Source organism: Gymnoscopelus braueri (assembly GCF_963280865.1).
Source record: "Gymnoscopelus braueri genome assembly, chromosome: 10".
NCBI lineage: Eukaryota > Metazoa > Chordata > Actinopteri > Myctophiformes > Myctophidae > Gymnoscopelus > Gymnoscopelus braueri.
In genome coordinates, this window is record NC_137611.1 from 2,107,988 (window position 1) to 2,135,732 (window position 27,745).

Below are 27,745 nucleotides of genomic sequence, written 5' to 3' on the forward strand. Positions count from 1 at the left end.
GGCATCAAAATGTACTTAAAGTACCAAAAGTAAAAGTACTAAATATTTGAAAATAGCCGATCTACAAGCTCACAACGCGTCGCGATGCGACGCGTTGTGAGCTTGTAGATCTGCTATTTTCAAATAGCCTATGTATAAAATAGGGCTAAAGTGGTTAATATATGTTTCATTATATCATAGTTTATATCTGAAAAGTAACTAGTAACTAAAGTTTTCAAGTAAATGTAGTGGAGTAAAAGTACAATATTTGCCTCTGAGATGTAGTGGAGTAGAAGTAAAAGTATTGGAAATTGTTAATACTCAAGTAAAGTACAAATACCTCAAAATTGTACTTAAGTACAGTACTTGAGTAAATGTACTTAGTTACTTTCCACCACTGACTGGAGGGGAATCTACTGCACACGCATGATCATGATGTGGACACGCATGACGTGGACACGCATGACGTGGACACGCATGACGTGGACACGCATGACGTGGACAAATGATTGTCTCAGGGGTCCAAAGCTTCACTCCTCATCAAAGCCTTTCTGCGACGACAAAGGATGTTGGAAACAAAGACAGAAAGAAAAAGAGAAGCAACTGTTAAGTTGTCAGATGTTATAGTGTTATAGTGTTGGTTCAACAGTTTAGTATCACTGATCAAAGTATTCATAAACAGGTGTTTAGGTTGTTTATATGACATATGGGAGAGATCAGCTCAGATCTATTCAACTAGCTTCATATACAGCAGAGCGCTGTGGTGGAAAAAGTACTCAAATGTTTTACTTAAGTAAAAGTATCAATACTGCAATGTAAAAGTACTCTGTTACAAGTAAAAGTCCGGAATTAAAAACGTGCTTAAGTAAAAGTACTAAAGTATTCGTATCAAAATGTACTTAAAGTACCAAATGTAAAAGTACTAAAATGTTTGAAAATAGCAGATCTACAAGCTCATAGCCTATGTATAAAAAGTGTTTAATGTATGTTTTATAATGTAATATATTTATATCTACTGTACAAAGTAACTAGTAACTAAAGATTTCAAATAATTGTAGCGGAGTGAAAGTACAATATTTGCCTCTGAGATGTAGTGGAGTAGAAGTAAAAGTATTGGACAATGGAAATACTCAAGTAAAGTACAAATACCTAAAAAATTTACTTAAGTACAGTACTTGAGTACACGTACTTAGTTACTTTCCACCACTGGCAGAACGGCACAGAGATAAAACCACAGGGGGGCAGCAGAGGACAGGATGTGTCGGGGTCAGAGAGGCTGTTTGGTGCTACCGACCTTTTGGCCTGAGTCACGGCTCTTGGCACGCAGCTTGTTGACCTGAGTCTCGGCGATGTCGGCTCTCTCTGAGGCCTCGTCCAGCTCATGCTGCAGCTTACGGAACTTGCCCAGGTGGACGTTGGCCTGTTCCTCCTGTCAGAAGTACGAGTCAAAAATACAGCATTCAGAACGAGAGAAAACTACCGTACTGATCAAGGCTACTTATCAAGTGTACTGTACACTCACAGCCTCCTCTGCAGCTCTCTTGTAGGATTTGACTTTCAGCTGCAGCTTGTCCACCAGATCTTGGATACGGGCGATGTTCTTACGGTCCTCCTCAGTCTGTACATGTGAGAAAGTGTTATTCTCTTATTGAAAGAATTGTACATTTTCATTCTGAATCATAAAGCTATGGGCTATAAACCTGGTAGGTAAGCTCCTTGATGCGACGCTCGTATTTACGGACGCCCTTCACAGCTTCACCACTTCTCTTCTGTTCCATTTCTACCTCGTTTTCCAGCTCCCGTACCTGGTAGTGAGAACGGTCAGTAAATGTGAGTCACAACTACACTTAAAGAGCCTGTGAACAGGAAATGTAAATGTCCTGCTGAGATGAGTTTTTCTCTGGGCAGGGCTAAACACCATGATGACACGCTCAGGTGAGTTCCAGCGATGTCATCAGTGACTCTGATGACATCACTGGAACTCACTGGCATAATTCCTAACTACTTCTTTCAAGGTACACCAGTCTTCTGATGCTATAGCCTAGAATGCATTGCCATCTTTTGGCCAGTGTGTCATGCTGTACCCTAGAGTGCATCTTTTGGCTAAAATAATTCAGAGGACAATCACCCCACACAGTCATTAGCAGAAAAACTACAGCTTATCTTTCATGACTTTGAAACCAATTTCTATATAGTTAACGATTGCAAAAATAATTCTAATTTGGCTGGGTGGTTTATAACATATTATTCTGTGGTCTAACACAAATGTAATAAATAATACAGCTTATAGGCCTACTCACACTGGGTTGGGGTACTTCCTGTTCACGGGCTCTTTAACAGCCTAAAGGAGTTGATGTACTGCATTGCATGCGGTGCCACGTACCGTAAATACTTGTAGCACAGTTGGTTTTCAACGTTTTTCATGCCAAGGACCCCTTAATTGATATACATTTGGCCGTGGACCCCCATCGAAAAATGTTTTGTGCCGCAAAGATTTGAGTTAAAAATGTTCGCTTCAAAAAATATATATATTCAAAGATATGCACACATTTTGCACAAGATTTTTCAAAAATAGCAGTTCTACAAGCTCATAGCGCGGCACCGAGTGCCGCACTATGAGCTTGTATATCTGCTATTTTTGAATAGCCAAAGCTAAGTGGTTAAAATGATTGTGACGCTATGTTAACTCATTTTGCTGGGGATCCCCTCGTACCCCCTCAAGGACCACTGGTGGTCCCCGGACCACTGGTTGAGAACCACTGCTGTAGCACATTACGAGCTTGCAGCGGGGTGCACGTGAGCTGCACGTGAGCCGCTATCTTTGGTGTGCGCCACCACGCGCAATGAAGTATGTAAAGCATTTCTACAGTAGCATTTGTGCCATTTCAAATGGCAAATGAATCACTACATTAAAACGCTTACCCTGGTTTCCAGCTTCTGCACCTGCTTCTTGCCTCCCTTCAAGGCGATCTGTTCAGCCTCATCCAGGCGGTGCTGCAGGTCCTTGATGGTCTGCTCCATGTTCTTCTTCATGCGCTCCAGGTGAGCGCTGGTGTCCTGCTCCTTTTTCAGCTCCTCTGCCATCATGGCAGCATCAGTGATGGCCTTCTTGGCCTTTTCTTCAGCATTTCTGCACTCCTGTATCGCTTCCTCCACCTCTGACTGAAGATGGGACGTATCGCCCTCAAGCTTCTTCTTCTGGTTTATCAGGCTGGTATTCTGATTTCACATGAATGGTAATGTAATAAAGTTACATTGTGTCTAATAAAGTGCAATCAATATAATAATAATGATTAGAATAAATATAATACCTGTGAATGCAGTAGCTGCACTCTCTCACTGACATCCAGCAGCTCTTGATCAGACAGCTTGCGGCCTCTCTCGGTCTGTTCCAGAGCTGCTCTCAGTTCCTCCAGTTCGGCCTGCATGAGGTTGTTGCGTCTCTCAACGATGGCAATGTTCTCCTTCAGATCATCATTGCCTCGAAGAGAATCATCAAGCTGGAGTTGGGCGTCCTTAATGGAAAAAAGAAGAACACATTGATGATGAGTGCACAGGCATTGTTAAATCAGAAACACCTGACAAATACAGTAATTGTTGTCTTTTACCTTCAGATGAGCATGAACAGACTTGAGCTGTTTCTGAGCCTCAGCCGCCTGCCTGTTGGCCTGGCTGAGCTGGATCTCCATCTCATTGAGGTCTCCCTCCATCTTCTTCTTCAAGCGAAGGGCTTCATTCCTGCTGCGACACTCAGCCTCCAGAGCAGCCTGCAGGGTGTCAATGGTCCTCTGCAGGTTCCTCTTACCTTGCTCCATCTCTTCATCTTTCTCAGATAGCTTACGCTCAATGTCAGCTTTAACCTGGTTGAACTCGAGCTGGGTTCTCAGAATTTTGCCCTCCTCGTGCTCCAGGGAGCCCTGTGGTGGAACAGAGTAATTACTAGTATTTGTAATGTCATATTTTCAGCATATCATTCAGTCAATGGAAGTGAGGCTTTGAGGTTTCATTGTTACCTCTGCTTCCTCGAGAGCAGCTTGAATCTCAGACTTTTCCTGCTCCTGCTGTTTACGGAGCTTCTCCAACTCGTGAACCGTCTTTCCTCCCTCACCAAGTTGCTCAGTAAGGTCGGAAATCTCGTCTATTGAAAATAACAGAAGCAACTGCATTCAGACAGACATGTTGGCCTTTATCACAACAGCACACGCATTCCCCGCCAACCAAATGTATTCCGATACATTACCCTGTAGATTCTTGTTCTCTCTCTTCAGGGTCTCCAGGTGGTCCAGAGATTCTTCATAGGAGTTCTTCAATTTGAAGAGCTCGGTGCTCAGAGACCTGGCCTCCTTCTGGGAACCCTCCAACTCTGCTTGAGACTCCTCATACTTCTGCTTCCACTCTGTCAGGACCTGGATGTGAATATAAAGTGAGGAAGTTTCAACATCTGATGTTCTCAGTTAGCAGGGTTCAACAACTGAACAACTATTGCACTTCTAAAATGTTCAAATAAAGTAACAGCTTATTGCATTCGTAACAACTGTATCTATCTATGTTGTTAGGTGTGTAGGTAGGTAGGTAGGTAGGTAGGTAGGTAGGTAGGTAGGTGTTTAGGTAGGTAGGTAGGTAGGTAGGTAGGTAGGTAGGTAGGTAGGTAGGTAGGTAGTTAGTTAAGTTGTAAGGTAGGTAGGTAGGTAGGTAGGTAGGTAGGTAGGTAGGTAGGTAGGTACGGTAGGTAGGTAGGTAGGTAGGTAGGTAGGTAAGTTGTTAGGTAGGTAGGTAGGTCCTGAGTGAAATGTAATTGTTTGGCTAGAAGATGATCAACAGCAAGCTATCAAGAATGCCAACATTTCAAAATGAACATCCACAGGAAACGCAATAAAAACTCTGTACTTTGTCAAAGTTCCTTTGCTTCTTGTCCAGGACAGCAGCAACAGCATTAGACCTCTCCACGTCCACCATGAGATCTTCAATCTCATTCTGAAGTCTGTGTTTGGTCTTCTCCAGGGAGGAACATTTAGCATTAACAGCCTCAACAGCCTCCTCAGCATCCTGAAGACGCTGAGCCAGCTTCTTCCTGGATTATGATGTGTATAGAGAAGTTCAGGGAAGGCGAGTTTTAAAAGTTATTATTTTAAATTCATACACCACAAGAATAACAAAACCCAAAATATGATGACATGGTTTAACAACCAATTATAAATGTGTACTATGCAGGCACTTAAGATAGTGGGATTCAAGGACCCCAACGGAAACAAGTCTGCAAGGACTTTTTTGGTCGGACCTTTTAGACAAAAGTATTATAAATGTAACTGTGTTGTTTTACATTATTTTGCCTAATAAAAATGTCAATCAATCCATCAGTGTAGCCTATTAGCATACAAAATAACATATACGGTTCGGTACTCACTTGGCCTCCTCCAGCTCTTCAGTCCTCTGGATGGCATCAGTCTCGTACTTGGTTCTCCACTGAGCCACCTCAACGTTAGCCTTGGACATGCCTCGCTGCAGTTCACCTTTGGCCTCCTGCTCCTCTTCAAACTGTTCCCTCAGCAGGTCAGAGTCGTGGCGAGCAGACTGCAGTGCATGGGCTAATGCATTCTTGGCCTGGTGAAATAAACACAAATGGGGAATGTTCGTCATGGCTTGGCCTCTATTGTACGGGGAGAAATAATGAGAAATACCACATTGACTTCAATACCTTGACCTCCTCCTCTAGTTGTCTTTTTAGGTCTTCAAGTTGTTGATTGTAGGAATTCTTTCCTCTGGTTAGCTGAGAAACTAGAGACTCTTTCTCTTCCAGTTGTCTTGAAAGCTCACCTGAAAATATTCAAAGGTTATGGTAAAACAAAGGGGAAAAAAGAAGGACATTCACTTAATTGTTACATTTTAAAAGAACACAATTCTGACCATTTTCAGCTTGAAGCTTGGCCCTCTGGGTGGAGAAGTCATTGATGGACCTTTGGTTTTCATCACACTTGTTCCTGTATTCATTCATTTGATCCTCCATTGTTCTGCTGGTTTTCTCCAAGGTGGTCTTCAAGACAATGTAGTTCACAGGTCATTGTCAGAAATGTTTAATAATTACGTGGCAGCATTTATGTTATGCGGGAAGAACAATAATCGTTAACTGACTACTATGCACTAGGCTGAACTTCAAATACAATAAAGTACCTTTGTCTTCACAATATGCTCCATGCTGGAGGCTACATCATCCAACTCCAGTCTGAGTTCGCTCTTCTCCTTCTCCAGTTTCTGTTTGACTCTCTGCAGGTTGTCAATCTGCTCTCCCAGGTCAGCCACACTGTCAGCTTGTTTCTTCCTCAGGGTAGCAGTGGTGGCCTCGTGATGCAGAGTGGCCTCTTCAAGGTCTCTGCGGATCTTCTGGAACTCAGCCTCCCTCTTCTTGTTCATCTCAACCTGGGCAACTGTTGCTCCACCAGCCTCCTCCAGCCTCTCGCTGATCTCCTCCAGCTCTCTGCTCAAGTCAGATCTCTGCTTCTCTACCTTGGCTCGGGCAGCTCGTTCTGCTTCAAGCTCCTCTTCAAGTTCCTCAATGCGGGCCTACAGCACCAGAATACAACATTTATGTCAAGCTTTTGGCAAAAGAAAAAAAAACTATCTAGCTTGCACACTGCTTATTCTTTACCTGCAGTTCCTTCAGCTTCTTCTGAAGTTGAACGTTCATAACCAGCTCGTCTTCAATCTTGCTGTTGAGCTGACTGACCTCAAAGTCCTTCCTGCGGAAGTATTATTTTAAGATTAAAGAGTATTTTTGCTTTCTTGACAGAACAGTGGAGAGAGAAATAAAAGAGCTGGCAGAGAGGTGACATATATTACAGGTTCAGACACAGATTTGAACCCAGGATATTACAATTGTGTGACATCAACTGTTATGGTACCCTCTGTGTTTATGGAATCATACTTTTTCAGGCGCTCCTCTTGCTGTTGCCTCTCATTCTCAAGGTCCATTATAGACTCCTGGGTCAACTTTAAGTCTCCCTCCAGCTTCCTCTTTGCTCTCTCTAGGTCCATTCGAGTCTTCTTCTCTTGCTCAAGTGACCCTTCAAGCTGAAAGTCCAAACAATCATAATATATGTGTGAATGTATTACCCATAGATACTTTTAGCCCTGTCCAAAGACCCTGTAAACTGGGCATGCCCTGGTTTGGGCATGTCCAGCTGAGAGCAGCTTTTCTGGGCAGGGCTAAACACCTCACCTGATGACATCACTGAAACTCTCAGGTGGGTTTCAGCGATGTCATCAGAGTCACTGATGGCAGAAGACCGGTGTAGTTAGGAATTATGCCAAAGTACACCAGTCTTCTGATGCTATAGCCTAGAGTGCACTGCCATCTTTTGGCCAGTGTGCCATGCTATACCCCAGAGTATAGCAGCGTACAACGCTGCAGTGCGTTGTAAGCTTGTCGATTGGCTATTTTAACAGAAAACAGAAAATACACTAGCATAGAGCCCTGAGAGACTCCGCTCAACCATATGGAGTTTAAGTGGTTAAACTTTATTGGGTTATTCTCACATCGTCCACTTGCTGCTCCAACTTGATCTTCATCTTGGTCAGAGAGTTGACTTTGTCCTCCTCTGACTGCAGGTCGTCCAGTGCTTGCTGAAGAGCCTCTTGTAAGGCCTTCTTCTCCTTGGTCAGCTTGGCGATGATGTCATCCAGAGAAGCCATTTCCTCTGTCATGTTCTTCACCTACAACATGAGGATGGTGGTATTACTAAATGCAAAAAGGGGTAGGATATGCACATCCCCACAGTATCTTTAAACACGGTGCTGGACCCCAAAATTATCAAGTGAAGAAAAAGGTAATGTCCGCACACAATAGCTGCTCTCCCGTCTTTTTTTTTTTTTAACCAAACAACAACGTTTCGCCCCAAACAGGGCTTCATTAAGTTCGAATTTGCTGAAGCCTTGTTTGGGCAAAACGTAGCTGTTTGGTTAAAACATAAAATGAAAAAGACGGGAGAGCAGCTATCGTGTGCGGACATTGCCCTTTTCTTCACGGAATCACTAAAATACTTCATTAACCAGTTGATATATTTCACATAAGATGGCAGAGTATTTTTGCTATACCTTGTTTTCGGTGGCATGCTTCTCTTTCTCCACTTTAGCCAGAGTTAGTTCCAAGTCATCAATATCCTTCTTCAACTCGGAACACTCATCCTCCAGTTTCCTCTTCTTTGCAGTCAGTTCTGCGTTGATCTCCTCCTCATCCTCCAACCTCTCTGTTAACTCTTTGGCTTTTCCTTCCATCTGAATCTTGTTCTTGATCAGTCCCTCACACCTTTCCTCTGCATCACAGAGACTATCTTGTTCCTGCCAAAGAGATATATATTATTAACACCTGGTACCAAAGTGAGGATGGAAAGTAATGAACATTTTACCAGTGAAGTGTTCAGCAGAGACATTTGGCTCATAAGCTCAGGAATACAGACTCACCGACTGGACTTGGAGCTGCAGGTCATTCTTCTCTTGGAGAAGCGAGACCATTTTCTCCTCAAGTTCCTTTTTACGAGCCTCGGATTTCGCGAAAGCCTCTTTCAACTTGATGAATTCGTCCTTCATGTTGGCCATCTCCTTCTCTGTTTCTGCAGATCTCAAGAGAGGCTTGATCTTGAAGAAGAGCTTCATCCAGGGCCAATTCTTGACAGACATGAAGGAGCGGACATTCCACTGGATCACCAGCAATGCATCCCTGGAAGAAAATGTTGGCATTTTTTATTCTAAATGTACACATTACACAAAACATGAATTGATTCATTTGTGTCTATTTAAAGGTGGAACAAATGGATACCTGCGTTCCACCATCTTCTGATACTCAGCACGAGATAACAGACCACGGGATCTGGCCTGGATACCAGTTATGATTTTGGACAGGCGCTCATCTCTCATTTCTTCCAGGTGACCCAGTAAACCAGCCTTGAAGAACACCTAGCAACAGTGATGGCTATTTACACTTCTTTGACATAATGCATGTGCAACACTGTCATCACACTGTATTTTCCCAACCTCTGTGTAGCCTTAAACTATACCTTGGTGTGTCCAAACTTGTATTGATTATGATCAATATCCAGTGAACCAAGAAGTTTTTCAGCTCCTTTCCTGCTGTCAACAAACTGGCCGTCTGGGATTGTAGCAGGATTCAGGATGCGATATCTGCAAAATAATATATATGAAAAATGTGGATATTATTAGATTATATATATATATGTTTTTTTTTTAAATCTACCTCTGTCTGAAATCTCCATAGAGGATCCTGTTAGGAAATCCCTTCCTGCAGATCCTGATGCCTTCCAGCACACCGTTACAGCGGAGCTGGTGCATCACCAGAGGATTCTCCATGGCCCCAGGAATCTTGGTCTCGTTGGGGATGATGCAGCGCACAAAGTGAGGGTGAGTAGACCTCAGGTTGGTCATCAGCTTGTTCAGGTTTTCCTGTTATACAGCAAAAATACATACAATTACAACCTTTTGTTTTGGATAGAGAGCATATGCTATATAGGAACATGCATACCCGATGAAGGGCTGATACTGTTTGGAACGTTGATCCCTTCTTTTTCTTCCCTTTAGCTTCAGCTGTTAAAGAAGAATTACACACACTCAGAATAAGACACAAATGTATCCCGATCTTAACCAGAGTATTATTGTTTTCTTCTGAATATCATAATGATACTTTACGGAAAAACATCACTGAGCAGAGTACCTGCGTCTGCCCCAGAATAGCCAGCAAACAGAATGGAAAGCATCTTCAGGGAGGACTTCTGATAAAGTCCAACAACCGTCTCATTCAAAGGGTCTTTGTTCTTCACGAGCCAGTTGTTGATGTTGTAATCCACGGTACCGGCGTAGTGAACCAGGGAGAAATGAGCCTCTGGTTTCCCTTTGACAATCCTTGGCTTCTGGAAGTTCACGGACTTCCCCAGGTGGTTGTCGTACAGCTTGGTTTTAAAGGTGATGTCACTGGCCTTGGGGAACATGCACTCCTCTTCAAGGATGGACATGATACCCATGGGCTGAGGAGGAGAAGAAGATATTGTACTGTGAAGAACAAATAACAACTCGCTAGATAGAGGCATATACCCAGTGGTGGAAAGTAACTAAGTACATTTACTTAAGTACTGTACTTAAGTACAATTTTGAGGTATTTGTACATTACTTGAGTATTTCCAATTTCCAATACTTTCACTTCTACTCCACTACATTTCAGAGGCAAATATTGTACTTTTACTCCACTACATTTATTTGAAAACTTTAGTTACTAGTTACTTTTGAGATATAAATTATGATATAATGAAACATACCTTAATCACTTTAACCCTATTTTATACATAGGCTATTTGAAAATAGCCGATCTACAAGCTCACAACGCGTCGCATCGCGACGCGTTGTGAGCTTGTAGATCTGCTATTTTCAAATATTTAGTACTTTTACTTTTGGTACTTTGAGTACATTTTGATGCCAATACTTTTGTACTTTTACTCAAGTACATTTTTTATTCTGGACTTTTACTTGTAACAGAGTACTTTTATTTTGCAGTATTGGTACTTTTACTTAAGTAAAGAATTTGAGTACTTTTTCCACCACTGCATATACCTTTTATTGATCCATGAACACAGTGTATTTCAAGCTCTCACCTTTTCAATCAGGTCTATACAAGCCTGTAAGTCCATGCCAAAGTCAATGAAAGTCCATTCAATGCCTTCTTTCTTGTACTCCTCCTGCTCCAGCACAAACATGTGGTGGTTGAAGAACTGTTGCAGCTTCTCGTTGGTGAAGTTGATGCAGAGTTGCTCAAAGGTGTTGAACTGCAAAAGGACAAAATGGCCATTTGTATCTATTTTCCACCCTCACATGTATTTGTCCTATAGTGTTGAACTGCATGAAAATACATTTGTTGTGATATTTTAAATTATTATTAAATAATATCTGCCAGGCTAGAACTGCAGATTATGTTATGAAGTACACTTTTCTTGTTACATGTGTTTAAATATGTACAATATACTGCATATAATAATTGAAAGACACATATTTTTTTGGCAGAGTCAAATAAATGACACAATCACTGTTATCTCATTAATTATAGAGTAAAACGGTTTGATAAAAACAATATCACGCTCAAGGTCATGCTGTTATACTGTACAGTACAGTATCAGCGCTTCCTCTCGTATTAATATATGGCATTAAAATCCAAATGACCTGATTTGATTTTACTCATTAGCAGTGGTGTAAAGTAACTAAGTACATTTAGGTATGGTATTTGTACTTTACTTGAGTATTTCCAATTTCCAGTACTTTTACTTCTACTCCACTACATCTCAGAGGCAAATATTGTACTTTTACTCCACTACAATTATTTGAAAACTTTTGTTACTTTGTAGATTTTGATTATTATTACAAAACATACGTTACCTACTTCAGTCCTATATACAATTCGGCCATTTGAAAATAGCCGATCTACAAGTTCACAATGTGTCGCAATGCAACGGCTTGTGAACTTGTAGATCTGCTATTTTCAAAAGATTTTTATAAATTGTATTATACATTTGAAAACTTGTGAAATGGGACATTCTACATAATGTGTACTTTTACTTTTGTACTTTAAGTACATTTTTATACCAATACTTTTGTACTTTCACTCAAGTAAATTTTGAATTCCGGACTTACTTACTTACTTGGAACAGGGTATTTCTACATTGACACTTTTACTTAAGTAAAACATTTGAGTACTTTTTCCACCACTGCTCATTAGCACGCTCACATCAAAGATCTCAAACCCGGCGATGTCCAGCACACCAATGAAGTACTGACGAGGCTGCTTGGTCTCCAGCGTCTGGTTGATTCTCACCACCATCCACAGGAACATCTTCTCATACACAGATTTGGACAGGGCTCCGATGGCATAGTTCACCTGAGACCACAGCCATCACATTAAACCACCGTAATATGGATCATGCAGTGTTGATTTCATCAACTAAAACTATGACGACAAATGTTGGTCGACTACTTTTTCTCACAGACGAAAACTAAATAAAAACTAAGCTACGATGACTTAGAGTAAATATATTGACAATTTCGTCAACAAATAAAAACTAGACTAAAATGTTAGTGAGGGATCTAGTGGAGAAAAGATCCAGTAGAACTAAAAGACAAGTCATTTTATGTTTGGTTGCCCTCGGGTGTTGCGCTCTGAAAATAGCAGATCTACAAGCTCACAACGTGTCGCACTACAACGTGTTGTGAGCTTGTAGATCGGCTATTTTCAGCATGCAACCAAGTGTAAAATCTGCCATTACGACGCCATCAAGGCACCGCCAACACACATTTTAGTCGACTAAAATCAACTGTAGATTTAGTCGACTATAATCTTATGATATTTAGTCGTCTAAAGCTAGACTAAAACTGAAACTTTTCAGATGACTAAAATATGACTAAAATATGATTCAAAAGACTATGACTAAAAACTAAAACTACATTTGCTGTTAAAATCTGTATGGATGCCAAATTCTTTTGATACAAATTCGTAACTTTCCCGTTTGCTACCAAAGATTGTAACCCGGGTTTCTTCCGGACGTGCTAACATTTTTACCACTGAGCTAATATGGTCTGCCTGCTTGCTCAGGGGAGAAATAGAATTTTGACCTTCAAGTCGACATCAAACCAGAAACAGGATCTAAATGTCTCAATAGAAGACCATGAGGGAGACCAAACACAACCACCCCAATTGTATAAGTTAAATGGTATTAACATGCTCTACCATATCTACCGTATGGATTGGACAAAATAAAATTTGTATTCACTAAACAAAGTTACTTTAAGACCGGGAACGCATCTGTGTGTCATTTTAAGATTCCTTTGGCTATTCAAAAACAGCAGATCTACAAGCTCGCAGCGCGGCACCGAGTGCCGCGCTGCGAGCTTGTAGATCTGCTGTTTTTGAAAAACCGTGAAAACGTGTGCAAAATCTTTGAATATATTTTTCAAAGTGAAATTTTTTGACTCAAATCTTTGCTTCTGGGGGGTCCCTGGAACAACACATTTTGAGATGGGGGTCCGCAGCTAAATATATGTCATTTTGGGGGTCCTTGACATGTATGTTGCTCATATCATAGCAACATACGTCTAAAAACTGTTAGGATTTAGAAGACATTTGTAGAATCCCCCCAGAAGCAAAGATTTGAGTTACAAATGTGTTACAAAATATATATATATTCAAAGATGTATATTCACACATTTTCATGATTTTTCCAAAATAGCCCAAAGAAATCTTAAAATGACACACAGATGCGTTCCCGGTCTTAATGGGTTAATACAGCTTTAACGTTTAGCATGAACACTGGAAGAAACATGTTTAGATGTGCAGTTTGTTATTTATCATAAAGATGTGTATGTTGTTGTGATTCAAACTAGTTCTTGTTTTAAGGAAAGCAACACTAACCTGGTCGACATTCTGTCCCTTGGTGACCATCTCATTTCCTACTTTCACCCTTGGGTGACAGAGACCCTTGACGAGGTCAGCGGAGTTCAGGCACATCAGATACGCAATTTTGTCAGCATCTGAGAGAGAAGATTGTGAGTTTAAAAGCCAACAGGCCTTATACACAGTGAAGTCCTCTTCTTTTATCCATGTGTAACTCAGAGAGTGAACTGTGTACACATAACCAGATACATGTTACTGGGTTGGCTGAATTATTTGATAAAAAAAATAAATCTCTAATTTTTTTTATCCCAGGATTTTTGTAACCAATTTTTTCACCCAGTGCCAATTGCCTACGCCAGGGGTCTTCAACAGGGGGTCCGGGACCCCTAGGGGGTCCTCAGAGTTACTACACGGGGTCCGCCAAATCTTTGTGTGAGATTTTCTTTCTTTTTTTTACATTAACCACTTGAACCCTAGCATCTTTGTTGAGGAGAACTTTAGCCAAAAATAGCAGATCTACAAGCTCACAACGCCTCGCAGCACGAGGCGTTGTGAGCTTGTAGATCTGCTATTTTTGGCAAAGAGTTATGGGTGTAGAGGGGGAAAAAAGAGCAGCAAAAGTGTATATGAAACACAATTTTATACATAATATAGCTGCTTCATCTCTCTCTCAGCTAGGCGGTCCTTGGTCTGAAAACGTTGAAGACCCCTGGCCTAAGCTGTAATCCTGGGCGCTGTACTCCCTCTGCCAGCCTGGGTAGAGCCCCAAACTGAGCTCATGCTTCCTTCAACGCATGAGGAGTGAGCAGGCCGCTTCTTATCACCTGACAGGAGGGAGTTTCCCCGGTAGGACGTAGTGCGTGGAAGGAACACGTTATTCCAACTAGTTCCTTTCCCCTCCATCAGGCTGACCAGGGGGAGGCAGTATAGAGACCAGGATTACTACATGTTTTGTGTGAGGGTAACTACCTTAGGGGACACGGAGAGAACATGCAAACTCCACACAGAAAGGCACTTTCATTATTTTGGTTTTGAGCAGTGCTGTTGAGAAGTATTACATGTTTTTACTTAAGTAAAAATATCAATACTACAGTGTAGAAATACTGTTACAAGTGAAAGTCCGGAATTCAACATTGACTTGAGTAAAAGTACAAAAGTATTGGTATCAAAAAGAAAAAAAGTAAAAGTACTCATTGTGCATAACGTCCCATTTCACAAGTTCAAAATGTATAAAAAAATCATTTGAAAATAGCAGATCTACAAGCTCACAATGTGTCGCATCGCGGCGCATTGTGAGCTTGTAGATCTGCTATTTTCAAATGGCCGAAATGTATATAGGGCTGAGGTGGTTAGTGTGTTTTGCGATAATAATCAAAGTCTAAAAAGTAAATAGTAACTAAAGTTTTCAAAACATTGTAGTGGAGTAAAAGTACAAGATTTGCTTCTGAGATGTTGTGGAGTAGAAGTAAAAGTACTGTAAACTGGAAATACTCCAGTAAAGTAAAAAATACCTGAAAAATGTACTTAAGTACAGTAGGCTACTTGAGTAAATGTACTTAGTTACTTTACACCACTGGAAAGGCCCTTTCATTGTTTTGGCTTTGAGCCACTTTGAGCAGCAGGGCACATGTCTCACCTTCAGTGCCGTCGGCCTCAGCCTGCTCCTCTCTCTGCTTCTGTTTGAACTTCATGTTCCCGTGGTGCATGATGGCCCCGGTCATCTTGTAAATACTGTTCTTCTCTTCTTGAGTGAAGCCCAGCACGTCAAAGGCACTCTATTGGTTGGATTGATTTGATTGATTTAATGTTAGGAGTGTCTAGGCTTTAAACCAGTGTTGATTTCGTCGACTAAAACTATGACGAAAAAAAAAAATTTCACTGACAAACACTAAATAAAAACAAAATAAAAACTAAGCTATGATAACTGTAACTAAGACTAAACATATTGACAATTTTGTCAACAAATAGAAACTAGACTAAAATGTTAGTGAGGGATCTAGTGGAGAAGAGATCCAGTAGAACTAAAAGACAAGTCATTTTATGTTTGGTTGCGGTCGGGTGTTAAGCTCTGAAAATAGCAGATCTACAAGCTCGCGGCGCGTTGTGAGCTTGTAGATCGGCTATTTTCAGCATGCAACCAAGTGTACAATCAGCCATTATTACGACGCCATCAAGGCAACGGCAAAATACATTTTAGTTTCCTAAATCAACTGTAGATTTAGTCGACTAAAACTAGACTAAAACTAAACCATTTCAGAACACTAACATATGACAAACTAAATGAAATGTTGTTCAAAAGACTATGACTAAACTAAATCAAAATTAGCTGTCAAAATGAACACTGCTTTAAACACATGTACACTTGTTTTGGCTGCCATGCTGACATGCTATACAGTCATTACGTCCATACTTAGATATAAGCTAAAGGACAAGTTGAACAGAGAACAATGAGAAAGAGACTCACATCTGTTGCCATCAGTTCTTCTGAATCGTCAATGGAGGTCACTTGTGTTTCCCCCTGGGAGATGAAGGGGTAATCGTAGGGATTATTGCTGACCAGTAGCATCTCTGCAGAACGGAGAGCGGGGAGAGACAGGGTTAGACAGATGGACATGACAGTAGCCTACAAACACTGTAGAGATAGGCATGGTATCCCAGGCATTGTTCCTGTAATGGTGTAACAGTTGAAAATTATCTTTTTAAGTTATTTGATTACAGTGAAAGCTGAATTTCTAAGCTTGGTTTTTGTACCTTTGTTTTCTTTTGTGAGGAATTTGGGTTCTAATATGTACTTTGACGTATTGGTAAAACTTTAAATTAAGGTAGGGTCTATAATGTGTTATAACCACATTTATAATGCATTATAACTGGGGGTGCACCGATATAACGGCCACATATTGGTATCCGCCGATATTTGCCACTATCGGTCAACATCGGTATCGGCAATTTTTTTAAATTTTTTATTCTTTTTTTAAATCGTGAAAATGTGTGCAAATCTTTGAATATATATATTTTTAAAGCGAATATCTGTAACTCAAGTCTGCTTCTGGGGGTCCCTAGAACCAAATATTTTACAAAAGTTCGCTTTAAAAAATATATATTCAAAAATGTGCACAAAAAAATCCACGATTTTCTTTTAAAAATAGCAGATCTACAAGCTCATAGCGCGGTACTCGGTGCCGTGCTATGAGCATGTATATCTGCTATTTTTGAATATGTTAAGTCAAGTGTTGCAACATATTCAGCAGTTCTGTAACTGTGGGGGCCCACCAATATCCTACATATATACTGTACATATATATAGTTCTGTAACTGTGGGGGCCCACCAATATCCTACATAATACTGTATACACATATATATAGTTGTGTAACTGTGGTTATCCACCAATATCCTACAGAGGAACTGCTTTGTACTGACCCAGGAGTTCTGGTTTCTGGTTGGACAGAATCTGATAGAAGATGTGGTAATCTCTCTCAGCCTTCAGCTGAAAGGTCACCCGAGACTTCTCCAGGAGATCTGAAAAGATTGACAGAGAGCAGAAGGTGTTGCTTTGAGTTAAAGCTGTCAATGATTTGCAGCTTAAAGGTACATTTCCCTTCTTAAATATAACAAAGAGATTCATGCTTACATGTCTCAATGTCAGCGGAGGCCAATTTCCCTCTCGTGTCAAAATGAATTCGGATGAATTTACCCTGAGAAAAGAAATCTCTTTACATCTTCGTCCATTTGACTGTATTTTGATGGGGCACAGGTACAGAATACTGTTTCATATTCTGATTAGTATAACTCACAAATCTGGAGGAGTTGTCATTCCTGATGGTCTTGGCGTTACCAAAGGCCTCCAGAGCAGGGTTAGCCTGGATGATTTGATCCTCCAGGGTACCCTGTCAAAAAATGTATTAACTTCATTCAAAAATAATGAGCCTAATCACATTTAGCTATGGAAATAAGTACAACACAATTGAAAAACAAAAACAGTAAATGAAAGAAACAAATGTGCTTCAAATGAAAATGAAAAGATGCAAACGTGAAAATGAACGCAATGAAAAATAACATATTAACCCATTAAGACCTGGAACTGTCATTTTTAAAAAGCATTATTTTACACTTAGGGCTATTTAAAAATAGCATATACAAGCTCATAGCGCGGCACCGAGTGCCGCGCTACGAGCTTGTAGATCTGCTATTTTTGAAAATTTGTGAAAATGTGTGCAAATCTTTGAATATATATATTTTTAAAGCGAACATTTTTAACTCAAATCTTTGCTTCTGGGGGTCCTTGGAACAAAATATTTTGATGGGGGTCCGCGGCCAAATACATATCATTTTGGGGGTCCTTGACATGAAAAAGATTGAGCACCACTGATATAGGAACATAAGTTTTTTCAGAATACTGTTGAGCTTTAGGAGACATGTAGAATCGGCTTCAGGTCTCAATGGGTTAAGGGTTATTTTGTAAAGCCATTTTTTTTCATCAGTGTCAGAACAAAACATTATTGTACGTACAAATATCTAAAGACTGCAATAATACCGTTAGTGGACTATTTGTTGTACTTGGCATGCTTTTTTCCCACAGCATAGACTTTACCTTTGAGTCTTTCTTCACCCCTCCAGCTGCAATGCTTGCAAAGTACTGGATGACTCGCTTGGTGTTGACCGTCTTTCCTGCTCCGGATTCTCCACTGCAATCACACATTGATTTGTTTTTTCTTCTAATATACAATAGCCTGTAATTGCTTTCACTCAGTGGTGGAAAAAGTACTCACATTTTTTACTTAAGTAAAAGTATCAATACTGCAATGTAGGAATACTCTGTTACAAGTACAAGTCAGAATTTCTGAATTTACTTGAGTAAAGGTTTCAGTACCAAAAGTAAAAGTACTCATTAGGCAGAATGTCCCATTTCAAGTTTTCAAATGTATGAAAATCTTTTGAAAATAACAAAAGAAAATAAATGGCCGAAATGTATAAGGGCTGAAGTGGTAAATGAATGTTTTGTAATAACAATCAAAATAAGTAAGCTTTCACTGCACATCATAATATAACATAACATACAGACTTCATTTCAAGCATGCAGCATCTTGGATGTATGCGGATATAATATTTTACATACGTGATCAGGATTGACTGGTTTTCGCGGTCTAGACAGACAAGCAGAGCAGATATCTTCATCAATACATACAGATATACAGTACAAGATGTTTAAACAAGTCATATTAGGCCTGATTTATATTTAGTTGCACGTGGGTGTGTCACTCGCAGAAAATAGCCGTGAGCTTGTAGATCTGCTATTAGCCGAAAATAGCTAACAACTGTAACGCTTGTAGATCTGCCATTTTTGGCGTCGGTGCGACACCGACAAGTAGCGGGTACTTTGTAGGTCTATTGGTAGAATAGTAGTAGATATACATGTACGTGTATTATAGACATATAGTATTAGATATACATGTAGGTGTATTATAGACATATAGTAGTAGATATACCTGTAGCGAGGTGAACCCGCCTGCCTCCCTCCCCAACGAACTGAACACTTTCTACGGCCGGTTTGAGATCAGCTCCAACCGCGGCAGCCAAGCGGGGCCATCAGCAGCACCAGCAGAGGAGAACCCTCTAACCATCTCGGAGAGAGAAGTGCGTACAGCCTTCACACGGGTCAACATCCACAAGGCAGCCGGACCTGATGGGATTCCAGGCCGGGTCCTTAAGACATGTGCAGACCAGCTGGCGGGTGTCTTCACTGACATCTTTAACCTCTCCCTCTCCCTGGCTGTGGTCCCTGCAGGGTTCAAAATGTCAACCATTGTGCCCATTCCCAAAAAGGCCAAAGTGACATGCCTGAACGACTGGAGACCTGTTGCTGTCACCCCGATCGTCAGCAAGTGTTTCGAGAAACTGGTGAGGGAATACATCAGCTCCACGCTACCTGCCTCGCTGGATCCGTGGCAGTATGCATACCGCAAAAACAGATCCACCGACGACGCTATTGCCATGGCTCTCCACACGTCCTCTCGCACATGGACAACAAGCTGCTGAAGGACAAATATGTACGTATGCTGTTCGTGGACTACAGCTCAGCATTCAACACCATTGTCCCAGCAATACTTGACAAAAAGCTCAGACACCTAGGGCTACACCCAAGCATGTGCGACTGGATACAGGACTTCTTGTCCAACCGACATCAGGTGGTGAGAATGGGCAGCATCACATCCGACCCCCTGACCCTCAACACCGGAGCACCCCAGGGATGCGTGCTGAGCCCCCTCCTCTACTCCCTGTACACGTATGACTGCATAGCCACACATGTCTCCAACACCATCATAAAGTACGCGGACGACACGACAGTGATAGGCCGAATCGTCAACAACGACGAGTCTGACTACAGAGAGGAGATCAAATCACTGGCACACTGGTGCCGGGAGAACAACCTCTCTCTTAACGTCGACAAGACCAAAGAACTGATCGTGGACTTCAGGAGGCCGCGGAGAGACCATGCGCCCATCCTCATCGACGGTGCTGCAGTGGAAAGGGTCAGCGAGTTCAAGTTCCTCGGAGTACACATCGAGGAGGACCTCAAATGGGAGACGCACTCCACACACGTGAGGAAAAAGGCTCAGCAGCGACTGTACTGGCTCCGCCGCCTGAAGAAGCTCGGAGTAGGACGTCGCATCCTCAGGCTGTACTACAACAGTTCTGTTGAAGGCATCCTAACAGGCTGTGTCACGGCCTGGTACGGGAACTGCACTGCCCGAGAAAAGATCAGCCTACAACGAGTAGTGCGATCGGCAGAGCGGATAATGGGAATCGAGCGCCCAGCGCTCCAGGAACTGTACAAAAAGCGGTGCGTGGTCAAAGCCAAGCGCATCATCAAGGACAAGCACCACCCAAGTCACAGACTGTTCAACCCCCTACAACGACCGCGACCGGGCAAGGGGCTCTACCGCAGTATCAAGAGTTCCACCACCAGGTTTTGGTGTAGTTTCAATCCAGCTGCTGTCAGAATGCTGAATGGGGCATAAGCCTGGATGAGTTCAGCAGCCTGACAGCAGGCAGCGCAGACTTTTCTGGCTCTTCCTGAACACACCTGTGGATTATACCAGGGACAATGACTTGGACTTTAGCCCCCCCTCGGACACACCTGTGGACTACACCAGGTACAAATGACTTTTTGTTGCACTCCCTCATGGAGCTACTTGCGGATTATACTAGGGTCTGTCCACTCTAGGTGGACACGCACTGACCTTTTGCACCTTAATCCCTTGTATAACGCACTGACTTTTTTTTGGTCTTTTTTTTATTGTGCTCCTTTTCCTCTAAGCACCTTAACGTCCATTGTCTATCATGCACAGTATAAGTATAACATGCACAGTATACAATACATTGCTGCTATGCTCAGGCACCTTAGTTTAGTTTTTTTTAGTTTTTTTTATTATCTCAGGTAATTTGTAAATATGTAGATAACTTGTCTGGCCTTCTGTTGCTCTCTTGTTTTGATCTCCTTCCCACCTGCCCCCCACCCTCTTCTTCTCCCCCCCCCCTCTTCTTTCTATGGAAACTAACGTTGCGATGGGAACGATGTACAAAAAAGAATTTCACCCACTTTTTTACCTTGTAAACCTGTGATGTGACAATAAAACTGATTCTGATTCTGATTCTGATTCTGATTCTAGGACATATAGTAGTAGATATACCTGTAGGTGTATTATAGACATATAATAGTAGATATACCTGTAGGTGTATTATAGACATATAGTAGTAGATATACCTGTAGGTGTATTATAGACATATAGTAGTAGAATACCTGTAGGTGTATTATAGACATGTAGTAGTAGAATACCTGCCAACATGTACTGGTAGGCGTTGTCAGAAATGGAGAAGATGTGAGGAGGAGCTTCTTGCCTCTTCTTGCCTCGGTAAGCCTCCACCACCGAGGAATCGTAGACCGGCAGCCACTTGTAGGGGTTAACCGTCACACAGAACAGCCCAGAGTACGTCTGACAAACACATAACGTGTATAATTACTATTTAGGATTTCCCAGATCTTAATCCACTGTGTTATAATTTTTTTCTGGTTGTGTGTCTTTACATTCTCAACTTTTTCAGGCCGCGACCTCCCTAAATAATCATATTTGAACTGGGGACCCCCCAAAATAATCATATTTGAACTGGGGACCCCCCAAAATAATCATATTTGAACTGGGGACCCCCCCAAAATAATCATATTTGAACTGGGGACCCCCCAAAATAATCATATTTGAACTGGGGACCCCCCAAAATAATCATATTTGAACTGTGGACCCCCCCAAAATAATTATATTTGAACTGGGGACCCCCCAAAATAATCATATTTGAACTGGGGACCCCCCAAAATAATCTTATTTGAACTGGGGACCCCCCAAAATAATCATATTTGAACTGGGGACCCCCCACCCTGATAGGTGTAACAGAGTTAGAAATATCCCTGTATTCATTTCTACAAAATCGATACGCTTGCCTTTCAATGTATTGTGTAGTTCTAAAGCCACCTGGTGGATGAACAGTGCAGCTGCGTGCAGTGTCCCTTTTTGCGCACCGCAGTTTGCCTCAGCAGAGGAAATGATTCCATGCTGCAGGACAGGTAGGTGCATGAGAGCTCTGTTGCAAACAATAAATATAATTTTGGGGTTTTATATTAATCATTTTCACTCTTTGTTACACAGATGCGTTATAGGCCTAGGGTAGAACCGGGACGAACGACGCGCAGGGACGGTTGCAACACGGACCTTTTTTCATGCTACACTTAAAATCCGGCGACGTCATTCGGTCGAAAACATCAGACACGATTTTTTTCCCAGTTCTGATCAAAATTGGCAGAGTTGAAGCCACTTTTGTGTATTTCCACACTGTAGTAAAAAATACCCTATTTGAGTGTTTTCCATTTGTACTGCTGTGTTTATTTGGTGCCGATTGTAAATGGATTTTGTCTGTTAGGCTAATCTGTGGGCTAACTCTCAGTGAAGGTTCCATTGAAAAATATTCATTAGCTTTTGTGCTAGCTAGCAAAACATCCGGGGAGGGCAGGGAGGGACGAACGGCGCATTAAGCCACTCGATGCATTACGGACAGGGAGGGACGAACGGTGCATGTGTAAAACACAAAGTTGAGGAAACAGACAGAGGGGACATTAACATGATACATTTATTTGACTATCAGCATGGTCATTTGCTCGTAGGGTTCTACTGAAGCATCAATGAGAGTTAGATGCCAGAAATGTAACGTTTGTACTTGTTATAGGACATTTCATCCGACCGCGCCGTCCGACCCCCGTGTATGCACCGTTCGTCCCGACTGGCGGCCGTGTGCGGAGAGTAGCGCAACGTCACTTTACTTACCGATTGCGTTCGACTCGTTTCACTAAAATTAAAACGGACTGCGGGTAATGGGAGAGGACAAGTGTCTCTTGTTCACAAAAAAGTATGGTTACATGAAATTAAGTAATCTCTGTGCAGGGAGGGAAATAGAAAAGGGTGCGTCGTTGGACCCCACTCTCCCCTACTGTATGCTGCTGCTGCGCTGTTTATGACCACTGTGTCTCATGTATGGTTTATACCAGGTAGGCTTTGTTGAATGTGAGATTCACATATTGTTGTATAAAATGTCATTATCTTCCATGGGCTATTAGTATGTTGTTCTCCATTTCGTTTTGTAATTTTGCAATGCTTGTTGTTAATCATAAAATAAGCTCTCACTTATTTTATTAGCCATAGCTGAATTAGCCATAGCTGAAACATTTCAAACATTTTGACTGGGTTTGAGCTGGGGCCTGCATGGTGAGAGTCAGTGGTGTAAAGTAACTAAGTACATTGTACTTAAGTACTGTACTTAAGTACAATTTTGAGGTAATTGTACTTTACTTGAGTATTTCCAATTTCCAATACTTTTACTTCTACTCCACTACATCTCAGAGGTAAATATTGTACTTTTACTCCACTACAATTATTTGAAAACTTTAGTTACTAGTTACTTTTCAGGTATAAATAATTACATTGTAAAACATACATTAACCACTTAAGCCCTCTTTTATACCTAGGCTATTTGAAAATAGCCGATCTACAAGCTCACAAAGCGTTGCATCGCAACGCGTTGTGAGCTTGTAGATCAGCTATTTTCAAATATTTTAGTACTTTTACTTTTGGGACTTTAAGTACATTTTGATGCCAATACTTTTGTACTTTTACTCAAGTAACATTTTGAATTCTGGACTTTTAATTGTAGCAGAGTATTTCTATATTGCAGTATTGGTACTTTTACTTAAGTAAAGAACTTGAGTACTTTTTCCACCACTAGTGAGAGTGAGCTTGGTTCTGACATGGCTGGGATTGATTGAGCTGGAACCTGGAATAGCTGTGTTTGAGTGAGCTATGCTCATACAACTGACAGATTCACCCCGATCTGCATCAAATTCTATTACAGTTCTTTTTGGTACTCACGTATATCATCCATGCTGCGTAACGCTCTTTGAGGTTGAACAGCACGGCGGGCTCGTGCAGGAAGGTCAACATGGCCATGTCCTCAATTTTGTCGAACTTTGGAGGATTCTGTTGCAGAAGGTCGGCCTCTTTGCAGACCACGGTCTGGAGGCAAAGCCAAGAGAGAACATTAGAAATCAATATTACAATCAGTAATCATTCACAGTGCTGTCATTGTATTATTATTGTAGGTCACGTGTGCAAATTTAGAAACGTGATTTCCAGTGGTGTAAAGTAACTTAAGTACATTCACTGTACTTAGGTACAATTTTGAGGTATTTGTTTTTACTTTACTGGAGTATTTCCAAATTTCAATACTTTTACTTCTACTCCACTACATCTCAGACGCAAATATTGTACTTTTACTCCACCACAATTATTTGAACACTTTAGTTACCAGTTAATTTGCAGAAGTAAATCATTATATCATAAAACATACATTAACCACTTTAGCTCTATTTTATACATAGGCTATTTGAAAATAGCCGATCTACAAGCTCACAACGCGTCGCGATGCGACGCGTTGTGAGCTTGTAGATGGTAGAGCTTGTAGATGCTATTTTCAAACATTTTAGTACTTTTACTTTTGGTACTTTTGCTACTAAGTATATTTTGATGCCAATACTTTTAGTAGTTACATTTTGAACACAGGCCTTGTACTTGTAACAGAGTATTTGTATATTGTGGTATTGCTACTTTTACTAAAATATCTGAGTATTTCTTCCACCACTGGTGTGAATGAGTTACCCAGAAATATGTCGTGTCCAATGTGTATGTGTGGTTCTATATTAACCCCGTCAGCGCCTCTGCTTACAAAGCTTTGCTAGAGAAAGTTCATGTCTGTGATGATGCCACACTTCCAGTGGTGGAAAAAGTACTCAAATTCTTTACTTAAGTAAAAGTACCAATACTGCAATATAAAAAATACGTATAAGTAAAAGTCCAGAATTCAAGATTTAGTACAGAACTATTGGCATCAAAATGTAGTTAAAGTACCAAAAGTAAAAGTACTAAAATATTTGAAAATAGCCGATCTACAAGCTCACAACGTGTCGCGATGCGACACGTTGTGAGCTTGTAGATCTGCTATTTTCAAATAACCTATGTATAAAATAGAGCTAAAGTGGTTAATGTATGTTTTATAACGTAATCATTTATATCTGCAAAGTAGCTAGTAACTAAAGTTTTCAAATAATTGTAGTGGAGTAAAAGTACAATATTTGCCTCTGAGATGTAATGGAGTAGAAGTAAAAGTATAGGAAACTGGAAATATTCCAGTAAAGTAAAAAATACCACAACAGTAAGAACAGTACTTGAGTAAATGTACTTAGTTACTTAACACCACTGGCCACATGTCTGTGATGCCACACTTCACCACTCAGCCGTCTAGCCTAACCCCTTCCCCCCCCCCCCCCCGCCCCCGTCCCCCATTCACACTCACTGAAGGACTCAAGGACTTGAACTTACACACGGCTTTACGCAGATCAACACCTGAAGCCAAAGCAGAACTCACACATGAAGTCGTACCCGTGACAACGGAGACTCTATGTAACATAGTCTTAGTCTTACAGTATTGTTTTTACTTGTCTACCTGGTATGATGATATGAAACTGTTACATTCATAGACCACACTGTTGTCTTCTCCTGGTTTTAATAACGTTTTTTTTAAAAACTTTCAGAAATTGCGAAAATAGCAGATCTGCAAGCTCACACCGTGTCGGGTCTCAGTATGTTTTGAGCTTGTATATCTGCTATGAGAGACAAAGGAGACTTTGTGTCTCCTACCGGAACCGCTGCCGGTCATCAAATTATTGTCTTAGGAATGAGACAAAAACACAAAAATATCCTTGAATTCAAGTGTCCATGGGGTGACTGATACATAGGGAAAAAAAAGTCATTTTAGGGGTGAACTATCCCTTTAAGAGTGTCCTTAATCACTGACCTTCCCGTTATACGTCTCCACGGTGACCTTGTCGCCCTCCCGGCTGACGACGGACGCCTTGACAAACTCCTCCACCTGGTCGGGAACGAACATTTCCTTCTTCATGTCGAAGAGCCGCGTCTGGGCCTCCAGGCGCTCCTTGTCCGACTTCCTCAGGTACGAGGCGGCCACGCCGAACACGGCCATCTCTGCGTCCCCCATGGCTTCACTGACGAGAGGTTTAGGACGTCATTATGTCTCCATCCATGTGACATCTCAATCAGTGGTGTAAAAGTAACTAAGTACATTTACTCAAGTACTGTACTACATACATTCTACTCCACTACATCTCATAGAGGCAGATATTGTACTTTTACTTTAGTTACTAGTTACTTTGTAGATTTTGATTATTATTACAAAACATTTAACACATTATACCACTTCAGCCCTATATACATTTCGGCCATTTGAAAATGGCAGATCTACAAGCTCACAATGCGTTGTGAGCTAGATCTGCTATTTTTCAAAAGATGTTTTAACATTTGTTTTACTGTATTTTCAGTTTGGGATCCAAGGCCAAATACATATCAATGTGAGGGTCCTGCACATGACAATGTTTGAGAACCACTAAGCAGTAGACATGTAACCATTCACTCACCTCACTGTACGATTTAAATCACCATATTAGGTTCACACAACATTATTTTCCAGACAAATGACCGATTTTTTAAAAATGTATTATTTTGTATACAATAAATGTTTTCTCTCAAAATAGTTTTCAGTCATTTGCTACTGCATTGAAAAGATTCAATACAGTAGCTAACTTTTTTTTAAATCAATTCTCTTGCAAATATCCTGTATTTCTTTTACGTGCCCTCTGCTGTCTGCATCGCCATACATTTTGTATTAAATGGAATTAAATTGTCACCAGTCTGAATTGATTTTAATCGATTTACGATAAATCCGATAAAGCCTACTAAGCAGTTAGCAGTCTTTAACATGATGCTTCTTAAAAATATCATTTGCCATGAAGAATTTACAGAGGGGTTCGACTCCGTCAAGAGATGAGCTCAAATTCTGCTTCTTCTGATGGATCCACCTGCAGAGAATAGAAAGATCAAGATTAGGATTTACATGTAGTCAGTGGTGGAAAAAAGTACTCACATGTTTTACTTAAGTAAAAGTATCAATACTGCAATGTAGAAATACTATGTTACAAGTAAAAGTCTGGGAATTGAAATGAAAGTACAAAAGTATTGGTATCAAAATGTACTTAAAGGGGAAATCCACCCATTTTCAATATTTAACTATGTCATTAATATAGCATAAAGGAGTTGTGTGGAAATAAGAAAAAATTAAAAAAAAAATTAACATTGCAAAAAAATTTAACATTGCAAAAAAATTAACATTGCAAATTACACCATGATGAGTCATCACAGTGTAATTTGCAATGTTAATTTTTTTGCAATGTTACATTTTTTTGCAATGTTAATTTTTTTTTTAATTTTTTCTTATTTCCACACAACTCCTTTATGCTATATTAATGACATAGTTAAATATTGAAAATGGGTGGATTTCCCCTTTAAAGTACCGAAAGTAGAAAGTACTCATTGTGCAGAATGCCCCATCGCCACGCATTGTGAGCTTGTGAGGATAAACACAGTCTTGTTTCAAACTTACAGTATAAGGTCAAGGTGATGAGTGTCCAGCTGCTTGATCCCTGCTGGGGATCTGCCTGGGATCCACTTTATATGCCCTGATGCTCCTGCCCTACAAGGCCATGGCCAATGACCTGTTCTCACACACGCACGCACGCACACACACACACACACACACACACACACACACACACACACACACACACACACACACACACACACACACACACACACACACACACACACACA

The 27,745-nt window shown here is 40.9% G+C and overlaps 1 protein-coding gene across 1 annotated transcript; it reads right to left on the reverse strand.

The window, feature by feature from the left end:
• Positions 1-425: 425 nt before the first annotated feature.
• LOC308094306 (myosin-7-like) lies at positions 426-26,060 on the reverse strand (the record flags this gene model as incomplete). The annotated part of the gene is made up of 37 exons (XM_080440874.1): positions 426-530; positions 1,274-1,408; positions 1,502-1,597; positions 1,680-1,784; positions 2,902-3,198; positions 3,291-3,494; positions 3,588-3,896; positions 3,993-4,117; positions 4,220-4,385; positions 4,867-5,050; positions 5,384-5,580; positions 5,675-5,793; positions 5,884-6,010; positions 6,148-6,537; positions 6,623-6,713; positions 6,899-7,044; positions 7,510-7,686; positions 8,068-8,310; positions 8,434-8,689; positions 8,789-8,925; positions 9,027-9,150; positions 9,224-9,429; positions 9,509-9,570; positions 9,698-10,007; positions 10,629-10,799; positions 11,753-11,902; positions 13,430-13,548; positions 15,048-15,186; positions 15,876-15,979; positions 16,830-16,928; positions 17,041-17,104; positions 17,204-17,296; positions 18,001-18,094; positions 18,526-18,553; positions 21,247-21,403; positions 23,879-24,022; positions 25,860-26,060. 37 exons carry the CDS (start codon positions 26,058-26,060, stop codon positions 510-512), a joined length of 5,790 nt encoding a protein of 1,929 aa, XP_080297000.1. The 3' UTR covers positions 426-509.
• Positions 26,061-27,745: the final 1,685 nt, after the last annotated feature.